The 10,715-nt window shown below is 32.0% G+C and overlaps 1 protein-coding gene, 1 long non-coding RNA gene and 1 pseudogene across 6 annotated transcripts; 1 reads left to right on the plus strand and 2 right to left on the minus strand.

Annotated features, from left to right (window-relative positions):
- Positions 1–1,424: 1,424 nt before the first annotated feature.
- On the minus strand, positions 1,425–4,473 carry LOC145032397 (OVARIAN TUMOR DOMAIN-containing deubiquitinating enzyme 12-like). Of its 4 annotated transcripts, XM_078981182.1 has the most exons (12): positions 4,328–4,462; positions 3,786–3,987; positions 2,907–3,256; positions 2,702–2,841; positions 2,541–2,614; positions 2,411–2,465; positions 2,256–2,330; positions 2,086–2,159; positions 1,951–1,999; positions 1,777–1,861; positions 1,640–1,696; positions 1,425–1,567 (listed from the first exon to the last, which is right to left on the minus strand). In XM_078981182.1, exons 3-12 carry the CDS (start codon positions 3,211–3,213, stop codon positions 1,545–1,547), a joined length of 939 nt encoding a protein of 312 aa, XP_078837308.1. In that variant the 5' UTR covers positions 3,214–3,256; positions 3,786–3,987; positions 4,328–4,462; the 3' UTR covers positions 1,425–1,544. The 4 variants fall into 4 exon arrangements, with proteins under 4 accessions (XP_078837308.1, XP_078837310.1, XP_078837306.1 ...); XM_078981184.1 differs by lacking the exon at positions 3,786–3,987 and having other exon boundaries at positions 2,702–2,838; positions 4,328–4,473; XM_078981180.1 differs by lacking the exon at positions 3,786–3,987 and having other exon boundaries at positions 4,328–4,472.
- Positions 4,474–5,645: 1,172 nt separating this feature from the next.
- LOC145030303 (ATPase GET3B-like) lies at positions 5,646–6,974 on the minus strand (annotated as a pseudogene). Its single transcript, XR_013676602.1, has 3 exons — positions 6,814–6,974; positions 6,247–6,491; positions 5,646–6,211 (listed from the first exon to the last, which is right to left on the minus strand). The product of XR_013676602.1 is annotated as an ATPase GET3B-like (transcript).
- Positions 6,975–8,114: 1,140 nt separating this feature from the next.
- Positions 8,115–8,772, plus strand: LOC145029272 (uncharacterized). The gene is made up of 2 exons (XR_013676437.1): positions 8,115–8,282; positions 8,492–8,772. It is a non-coding gene; the product is annotated as an uncharacterized LOC145029272 (long non-coding RNA).
- Positions 8,773–10,715: the final 1,943 nt, after the last annotated feature.

Consider the following 10,715-nt stretch of genomic DNA (forward strand, 5'->3'; position numbering starts at 1 on the left):
AAAAAAACTGAACGAATAATACAAAACAATAAAAAATGATTTTTATTTCTTATGTAGATACTATAATAATAATAAATTAGGAAAAAAAAACATTCTATTTTTTTGTTTTTTAATCCGTTGACCGGTGTACAAACCATTTTTTCTCTTGTTTGATGTATATAAACAAAAGAAACACCTTTTTTTATAGCAAAAAGTAAAAAATAAAATAAAAAATGTATGATAAAAAATCAGCAAAATGATTAAAAAAACTGAAATTTTAAGAAAAATAAAAAAAATTTAAAACTATACCTATTTGGTAAATATTTTTAAAAGCACACCTGTTTGGTAAATATTTTTTTCAAAAACACCATTTTGGTTAAAAACTCCGACAAAACTTGCCATTTTAATTTTGAAATGGATGGAGTTCATATAACGAAAATATTTTATTTTAATTTTTGTATATTGAGTGGTATTCGAAGAACCTTTAAGAATGTCAAAGATGTTAGAGAAAAAACATACTTCTCGTCTCAAACCAAATTGGTTTCATTTTTAATTTAAATTTAGAATAAAATACAAGAGACCCACGAAACTCAAAGTTGAAAAATCGCATAGAAACAAAACAACCCATCTCGAACCAAACCACGAAAAGCCCTAGAGACTAGAGAGTAGAGAATGGACCATCTTCAACCATCCACCAGCAATCCTCTTCAACTCGGTCCACCAAATCCAACTCCGACAACCTCCGCCGCCGCAAGGAAGAAGAACCGACACACCAAGGTAAACGGAAGAGGTCTCAGAGTCAGAGTTCCCGCGCTCTGCGCCGCTCGCATCTTCCAACTCACCCGGGAACTCGGCCACCGCTCCGACGGCCAAACCATCGAATGGCTCCTCCACCATGTTGACCCCTCTCTCTTTCCAACTTCCTTCAGAGATACCGCGGTGGCGCCGGAAAATCAACGGACGTCGGAGCTCAACCTGTTCCCAAACTTGTCGTTTACGTCGCTGCTGATGCAAGTCGAAGAAGATGAGATAAAGACGAAAAGGAAGATTTGAGGGTTGGCCGACGGTGGGCCATGGAAAAATTGTAAAATCTATGCTCTTTTGGTAATTCTCTTTTTCCAGATCAAGGATTCTCAGATTCAGAGAAATGATGTTATAACAACCTGTACATGATGCTATCATAGTTGTACAGTGATCTGGATTTGTCTATTTTAGTTATGAAAAAAGTGGGCCTTCCTTGCGGTTTGACTTAATGTTTGACCGACCCGACCCCATTAGCACCCATCGATGAACTTGTATCATATGCATCAGTTTATGTACTTTTTTCTGGTTTAAGTTTTTTGGTTTTGTTCTCGTTGGAATGTCAACGGATCATCTTCTCTTTGACTTTTTAAGTCAAAGATTTGTGAGATTCTTGTTTAATAATAGGAACGAAGCAATAACAATTAACAAGGAGTAAAAGTAAAAGTATATTATTTCACAAGAATGTTTAATGATATAATAAGCTGGAAGAGAGTAGAGAGTTGCAATAACCACTCAAATCATCATCTTCGACATCAGTTCTTTCATGGTCGCATATTCGGGATATCTGGATATCAAATACGTACAAAATTAGACTAATTTTGTATTTAAAATTTAAATTAACAACTTCAATCTTTACCTTCCACAGGATATATTGAATTGTAATGAACCTCAGCCCAAAAGCTCAAGAAAATTACTGAAATAAATAAATTAATCCCATAAATTCAAATTTAAATATGTTGAGTATTTATTTTATTATATTATATAATAATGTACCTCGATTTGACCTTTGAACACTCGGAACAATTTCGATATAACACGTGTCCTTAAATGATGTGATTACGAAAACTTTGATGCCATACTGCAAACATAAGAACAATATGAATTAGACTGCATCTCATTTTTTTTTTTACAAATAACAAAAATTAAATTAAGATGAATATTTTATACCAAATCAGCAGCAGCCTGTAACGTGACATGATCACCCCATTCACCAACCCTTAAAAAAAATTAAAACATAAAGTACGATGATATATCAGGAATAAAATGTTGCTAAAGTAACAGATAAAAGGAACAGAAAAATACTTGGCCATATTCTTCAAGTAATCATCATACATCATAGGGACATATCCCTCGTATATATCTGCGTGTAATTTAAGCTTTTTCAAAAAAAAAAAAAAGAATATCAGAATTCAAAAGGAAATACGGTTTTCATTCAAATAATTATAAAAAAATATAACAATTTTCAGACTAACCTGATTTACAATTTGTTGTCTCACAAATTGATGGTGTTCAGTTGTACGATAAACTTGATCTGACAATGCTCGAAACTAAAAAAATGAAATATATAATTTTGTTCAGGATTTATTTGTATATTTGAGAAAAAATATCATAGATTGAAAATATTCACCTGACAATTTCCATCCCCTTGAACTTTAGACTCTACTAATTGATATAACTGCAGTCTGTAAAAGAAAAAAAAGTTTTCAAGCATTTTGTTATTAATTGACTACAAAAGAAATTATGATATTGTGTAATACCTATCGAGTAGCCTTTGATGATCTAAAGTTGCTTCATCTAAGGAAGGAATTTCTCCATTGACTTTGGGAACATGCTACAGAAATCCAGCAGCAAGTTTTTAATTTATTTATTGAATTCATAAAAACATAATAATTTATAAATGATGAAATACGAGACTTACAGGAACAGAAGCCATCTGATTCAACCTCTTGCCTACTTCATCATCACTCAACTCCAATGAGTAAGACAATTCCTCACCATAGTCAAACTGCCTTGTAGGGCTATCATTTGTGTTCTCATCATCATCATCATCATCATCTTCTATAGATAAAATATATAAACATCAGAAAAAAACTTAAATAAAAGAAAGTTTGTAGATTTATTACCAAGGCTGTAGTTTGCCATAGACTGGTTAAGTGAATCTTGAAGATAAAATGATGATTGTGAATGATCAATGTCTTCACAAGAAGGTGTAGACGCTTCTGCAACCAAAAAAGGGGATGTGTTTTCTTGAAGGGCAAGTTTGTCATTTTCTGTGGTGATGCATTCCGTGTGATAACTGGCTTCTTCTCTAGAATACTGATCATGATAACAATCTGTATAATTTTGTGGACCATATCCACAATATGGCCCACCATCAAACAGCTGGAGACCCCACCGAACAACATCGGGATCTTGCCCATATGTAAACATTTTGGTAATGTCAATTGTGATTGTTTAATTCATAGTTTTCCAACTGCAAAGATAAGATAATTATGACAAAATATGTGGCTTAGAAGAGAGAAAAATAGCCTTGTGCAAGGAAAGCTACATAATATTATATAGACTAGTGGTCCCTGGAAAGATTAGATAATTGATAATAGACTTATTATGTGTCTAAACTTGAACAAAATAACTGTATCTATCTCTTTATTGAGAGAAATATGTTGAAGGAAAGTGTGCCTCTTATACTTATTCTTGAGAATAGAGTAGTAATTAAACAATAAGATTGTCCAATCATGGTTAGGAGTGGGGTTATCCAAGAGTATATTTAAGTCAGGATCATGGAACCCTCATTATCGTTATCATGCATGAATCATGACTGTTTTAGATGATAAGATTGTGCTAGTGGCATGTCTCATAGTAGTGTCGTGACATGCAAGAATGTGTCTATGGTGGATTGGTGGTTGTTATCTTCTTGTCATAGAAGTGATAAACGTAACAGCAGTAAAGGGGGAAGTGAAACTATAAAACAATAAAATCAGTAAGAGTATGGATTCACTTACCTGATTCTTACTAGTCAAACAAGTTGTTTTATGCAGCAAATGGTTGTTCGTGGAAGTGACAATGCCGAAGTTAGAATCTTATGAACTACAAAAACTACTTAAATTAGGTGTCGTGTCCCTTTCCCTTTCCTTTTTCTCCCCAGATTTGATGCAACATTGTAATTGAATAGGTGCTATTTCATAAAGTTAAAAGTGTATAAACCTAAAAAAGTTCAAAAAGTATTCAATACAACCTGGAACGTATGGACAAACTAATTCAATTAACAATAACGAATAAACGATCGAGATGCATGTGCGATTGGAAGGCTCTTGAGTGCAATTTAGAATGGATGAACTCATTAATTCGATTGAAAAGCTATAAGCATCAAAGAATTAACAGATACTTGTGTGATTTAAGGCATTGCAGCATTTACCTAATAAGTGAATTTGAGACAATGAAAAGCAATCAGAATTCAAGGAAAAACAGTGAAGAGATCGAAAAGCTCATCCACATAAAATAAGTGCGATTGGGTTATGGATTAGATGCATTGGTAGGAATTTACCTTGGATTGGTGTCCAATTGATATTTTATTGCAGATCGAAAAAGTGTCCCTTCAAAAGCGGAATCATCAAACTTTGAACATCTCTATAGTGTTTGGCTGTTCGGAAGTGGAATACTCACCCGAGTCGCTTTTTGGGACAATTGTTATTCACTTTTATTTTTAATAACCAAAATCGTTTTCATAAATATGTTTTATTTTGAGATTTGGCCAACTAAATCTATTAGATTTAATTCAATTATTTGGAAGAAAACATAAGGTAATTTTTAACAAATTTATGTTTTCAGAAAGTGTATCCAAGTAACATTTAATGGAACATGATGTGCATTTATAATTAAATAAGAATTGTTTTTTAAGTAGGGATCAAATTTCATTATGTTACGCCAAGAAAACAATAGAAAAATATAAAATATAAAACAACATAATATTTAATATGGTTCGATCGATTTACATACGTATACCAATAAAATAAGGTCCATGCTATTGAAGAACCTTAGGTTTCTTCATTTTCTTATTCATTCGGGTTAACAAATTCCAAGTCACACAATAACAAAAATATATTGAACTTGATTTTAGGTAATTGAATTCATTGTTTAAACTAATAATATAAACATATAAATCAAAATTTTAAGGGTAAATGAGTATGTCGTGTAGAACAAAAATTGATTGGAGACATTTCGTTTACGTGCAATTTACTTAATTAAACATAGTATTGTATATAGTTAAATATGACAAAATTGGTTTATTATAAATAGAGATGACAAGATAAGAACAATGAGACTCAAATACATAATCATGTCTACTTTGACGTGTTAAAGTGTCTAAGATATTCAACGGACAAATGCTACATCAAGTTTGGTGTAGAAAACGATATTCCAAAAATATGGTTTAACCAAATATATGCTTCTTTCCAATATATGTGTTGTATTTTCAAACCAAAATTAATTCGGCACGCTAATAATAGGGTGACCATATATGAAATCTATGTTCTTAAATACCAATAAATACACATTGAAAAAGGAAAATAGATAGATTTAGATTTGGGAGCATCTCTTGGACAAATTAAAATTCGGTTACAAACTGTCATATTTAAGGAAAAATATGACAAATTTAGCTTCGTTGATCTTTACTTTCCTATAATTATTTATAACGTTTGAAAATTGCTATTTCATCTTCCTGTTTAATGAGTACTGTGTATTTAGTAATAGTAAGAATATATCATCCTCATTTGTTACTATTTCATTATCCTAATACAAAGTTCATACTTCATAATACCCAAACATATAGTGGGTCGAATCATTGTATAAGGATATTGATAAAAGAACACTAAAAACATGATTGCAACTTCATTCTTCAAGTCGCAATAATTACACAAAACTGTTTTAAAATGCACATCCAAACACCCCCTTTCACAAAACTAAACTTTAAAAATGTAAAACTTGATTTTGCATCACTTCCAAACCATATCCCCCATGAACTGGAGAGCTGGAATTCCCCTTATCTCCACATCAACCAAAGGCGCTTCAGTTACATCTAAACTACCCAATTCTGGATCCTTTTGGATCATATCAATCGCACGCATTTGATCCTGTTACACACATACACACACAATCATACGTTAAACTCAAAGGTTTGAAATAAATGCAACCATGAAGTCTGGCAAAGACAAAAGCCTAAGTGTATGACCCTACATGAAACAAGAATTTGGATGACAATCAAGACATAGAGCATTACAATCTGTTGAATTTTGACAGATGCAATTATGTTGCTTACTGTAGATGCAGTGTCAAAGACTATCCTTGTAAACATACTATAATCTGGTGAATCTACAAACTCCATTACCTGTAAAGAATCATTCTTGATATGTATTATCAAGAAGTTGCAAAAAGTACTCACCTTTAATATTGCAATAGCTTCATCTAAACCTGGAGGAGGTGTATCCAAGTGGATACTTGATCGAAGGAGTCACTTAAAGAGTGAGCAGGGTCTGTAGAAACTACAATGGTGGGATGGCCGTGATTTGCAAACTTTACGGCAAGAGATGCGGCGCAACTTGTCTTTCCAACACCTCCTTTCCCACCCAACATGTAGTACTTCCTCTGATTACCCACAGTCATTTTATCAAAAAGGGAAACAAAGTTGGTATCACTTGCGAATGTTCTTGTTGCTGCAGAAGAGATATGCATATTGTTTGAAATACATATAACAGTTTCAAATTTTGATGAGTTTTGAGAGTGATCGACGCTTTGAACCATAATGGTGGTCATTTTGTTATAAACTAACCCTAACCACTCTCTTAGAAGACATAAAAGAGGTCGAATCCGCAATCTTATAATCTATTTTCACTTTTATTCCAAGATAAAAATTACAATCCAACAAATCAGCTTAAATTGACGAAGCTGATAAAAAAATGATCCTTGAGGGAACCGAATAATCAAGCTGACATACGTTTTGCAACTGTGATGGAGAGAAATAGAAATAGAAGGTACCTTGAAAAAGAGGTTTTAGCAGTGTTTTAGTGCTAATTGTAGTAAAGCAGCCTCCGGTAGCATGAAGAAAGAGAAACGAACGGGTTCCACATTTGGCAATGCGACAAAGCAGAGTGTAGTTCGCCATTGTTTCAGACTTGCAGATTTGCAGCTGTGAAGAAAGCGAGTAATAACAGGAAATTAAAACAAAAGGACCGGGCTCTTTAGGGCTTTGTCTGACTTTGGTTGCGGAAATTGGGCCATTGGATTATATTCTTGTAGCCCATTTCTGAAATTCCAATTTTAATTATATTACTTCTGTTTATGTGTTTATTTGTTATGTTTGTTTTATCTTAATAATAAAAGAACATAAACACAAATATGCAATGTTTTAAAAATTGGTTTTTTAGTTCAACCGGTATGGTGATCGGTTTTCGATTTAATTGGTTCGACCGCCGGATCAACGGATTTCTATAGTTTTCATGTTTTTTCCTATTTTCCTACATACATATATAAACCATAAATTTGATGTTTACAAATTCAAACATTAAAAATACACATAAAAATAAGTTGTAGATGAATCCAAATATATTAAAATAACACATAACCATAAGTTTTAGTGTTTTACATCAATCCATATACTTCAAAAAAAAAAATAAAGTATAATACCGTAACGAAATATGGTTTTAAATGAATACAAACACATCAAAAAAAAACTTTATAACATTTACCATATATTTTTATTTAGAGAAAACTAAATAGATATGAAAAAATAATCACCAAAGTTTATTATGTAAATTGTTCTTTTTCATGTGATTTTATTCGGTTTAACCGGTTTATTTTGACTGGTTCAACCGAATTTTTCTAAATACCGGCTGGTTCAATCCGGTTCAGAAATCAATGTAAAAACTTGTGATAGTTGAACCGCTCCCTCCCCGATTCCCGATCCAACTGGTTCAAACATGTTTTTAAAACATTGCAAATATGTGATCATGACTCATTGGCTTGATGGATAAGAAAAAAATATAAATGAAAATTTAAAGAATCGAGAAAAGATGTAAATAAATAAAGTCTTTTTAGGTTTGTTTCAAGGTACCAAAAGTTGTGTTTTACATGAAATGAATATGATCGTCGATTTTTTTTTAACATGTGCTAATAATCTTCTCTTCTAATAAAACAGTACCCCAATGTGCACGTGGTAGTTGTTGAACCCTTCCCCAACGAAATTTCCCGCTCAATGTTTGTATGTGAAGTTCCAAAAATACCCTTTTCTACCTCTTAATACCCCATTCGCTTCATTCTCGCTCTAGCGTTTGAAACAATTAAGACTTACTAACCGATAAATCAGCCCCCAAATTCAAGAAATCAGGGATGTAATCCCATAAAATCTATAGTGATTTGGGGCTCATTTAACCTACAGTCTTTTCTTCTACGTAACCTAGATCCATCAGCCACCACCTGGATGAAGATTTTTTGTTTTGGTTTCACAGGTCAATTTCTTCATCTCTTTCTCTGAATGTAGTAGTTCTGGTTTAACAAATTCGATTTCATAATCTCATTGATATCCGGTCCCTTCCAAAATTAAATTGATTTTGAAATACTAAAATCTTAGCAAGACATCGACCCTCTTAGCCTCTAAAAACCCTAAATGTCGGTTATATATACGCCATACTCACCATTTCTTACTTCTGCTACAAAGACACAACACATTGATGGAACGATGGTGGCTAAAGAGAGTGGAATCGGACTCAAAATAGTGAAATCGACCAAATAATAGTCTAAAGATAGTAAAATCATCGCCTTTCTTCTTAAACCTAAGGTACGAACATTCTCTCAACTTTTGTCTATGGATTTGATCGATGGGATGTTGTGAACACTGTAAATTCTTATCTGAATCATTATTGTTTATGTGAGAGTCGATGATTGTTAGATTACACTCAAGGTGTTTGATGGAATGCCTCAGTTAAATTGATAGTTTTACTTTGTTGTAAATGTCTTGTATTTACTCTTTAATCTTTTAAGCCATTTCGTGTCATATGTAGATGGTTAGCGTTCAGCCTACACTGATGTAGATTAATGGGGTTTTGATCTTGGTTATCCTATTTCTCAGGTTTAATTTCTGCCAACAATGTGTTGAAACAAAAGACTCAGGTTTAAACATTTTTTTATGTGAATTAAATATCTATTAGGTTAAACAATGGTAAGTTTGTAGTTTTGGATGTTTCTTTGTTTAACCTAAAAGGCTACCCTGTGGACAATCAAATTTAACCTAAAAGGCTAAAATCCTTAGATCTTCATATAAACAATACATGCAAATCCCATAAGTAGCAAAGAAGTTGGTAATGTCATTTTTTGAATGGGTAGACAGGCTACATATAATGTTATTTTGGGCCTGGACGATATAAACATAGTGGTACTTATTATATAAACATCAAATGATGAAACTAAAGATGGAGTTCAAAAAATCAATCTAAGATCTGTAAAATGAAACATGATATGGGAAAATAATATAAAAAACAAATAAACTGCAATTTGTCACACACATGAACAAATATAGAAAAATAAATAAATGGAAAGGTTATAAAAACAATATAGATAGCAATTAAATGCTCGAAATAGCAACATATGTTCCTTAAATGCTTGTCATAACATCATACTTTCAAAATCAAGTATGTAAATAGGTCAAATATTATCACTTTGACACAATGAGACATTACCAACACATACACACACACATATATGTGTATGTATGTGTGTGTGTTTTGACGTACTTATTTTTACGATTCACGAGTGATTCAGCTGAGTTTTTTCTATTTTATAATATTATAATAATCATGAAACACATAATATTCATATAATTTTTCTTTATTATATCAAATAGGTTATAATTGTTGACTCTACCTAATACATAATCTTATTAATGTCTAGCAAGAAACACGACCATTACAAGACCTAATTTGCTATATATGTTTTTCTCAAATATTGAACAATTAGTCGTGTTTTATTGACATGGATTTATGTATCTAAATAAAATTTAGACGGAAGAAAAGAATATTTCTAAGTTTCCACATAATTTAAGTTGGGGAAATTTGTTTGTAGGTGGAGAAAACGAAGGAAATTGCAAAAAGAAAAGCTAAAGAAGAGTGAATAAGATTCAAAATTGACTATAGGTGTTAAGTTGATGTAAAATAACCATCTTGCCTTGAAATGACACTTGTTCACATTTTTCCCTATAGTGGTTCATGTAACATGACCATTTTGCCCCTAAAATCACATATGGTAACACTTTTTGTCCCGTGTGTTAACTTTAATTAGTTAGTTTTTTTAAAGTATAGTGCTTTTATAGGAAATTAAATGAAAGTAGCACGCTACGACACATGAGTATCAACAGAAAAACAACAGCTTCTATCCCGCACAACGAGCGGGGAAACCTTCCTAGTTGTTCTTAAAAAGATATTTTACTAGGCACTTGGTCGCCCGCCCATAACGGATTTAACCAACAAGTTTTAGTAACGTCATCTACTTGACTTTTATTTTTTAATCATAACAACTTATATATGAAACTACTATTCCACTCCTAAATTTATGTATATTATTTTAACTCTTGATACTAAGCCAAAGGCCATATGGTCTACGATGACTTCTATTTGACTCATCATTAAGGGTTAAGATGAGAAACTAATAGCATATTTATTTTGTTTGTCTAGTCTATCGTATTTACATAAAAAATTCACTCAAGTTACTTGACATTTGTTAACTTGTTGATCGGTTTATCCACTAATTTTTTTTAGATATGATACTTATATGGTATGTACTTGATATAACATCGGCTCATTCACCTATATAAATATTCAATACTCAATTTTAAATCATCACATGTTGGTTTGTTTATGATGATTTTAATACCAAATCACATTTATTTT

The sequence above is a fragment of the Lactuca saligna genome, chromosome 2 (assembly GCF_052625555.1).
Source record: "Lactuca saligna cultivar CGN05327 chromosome 2, ASM5262555v1, whole genome shotgun sequence".
In the NCBI taxonomy this organism is placed as follows: Eukaryota; Viridiplantae; Streptophyta; class Magnoliopsida; order Asterales; family Asteraceae; genus Lactuca; species Lactuca saligna.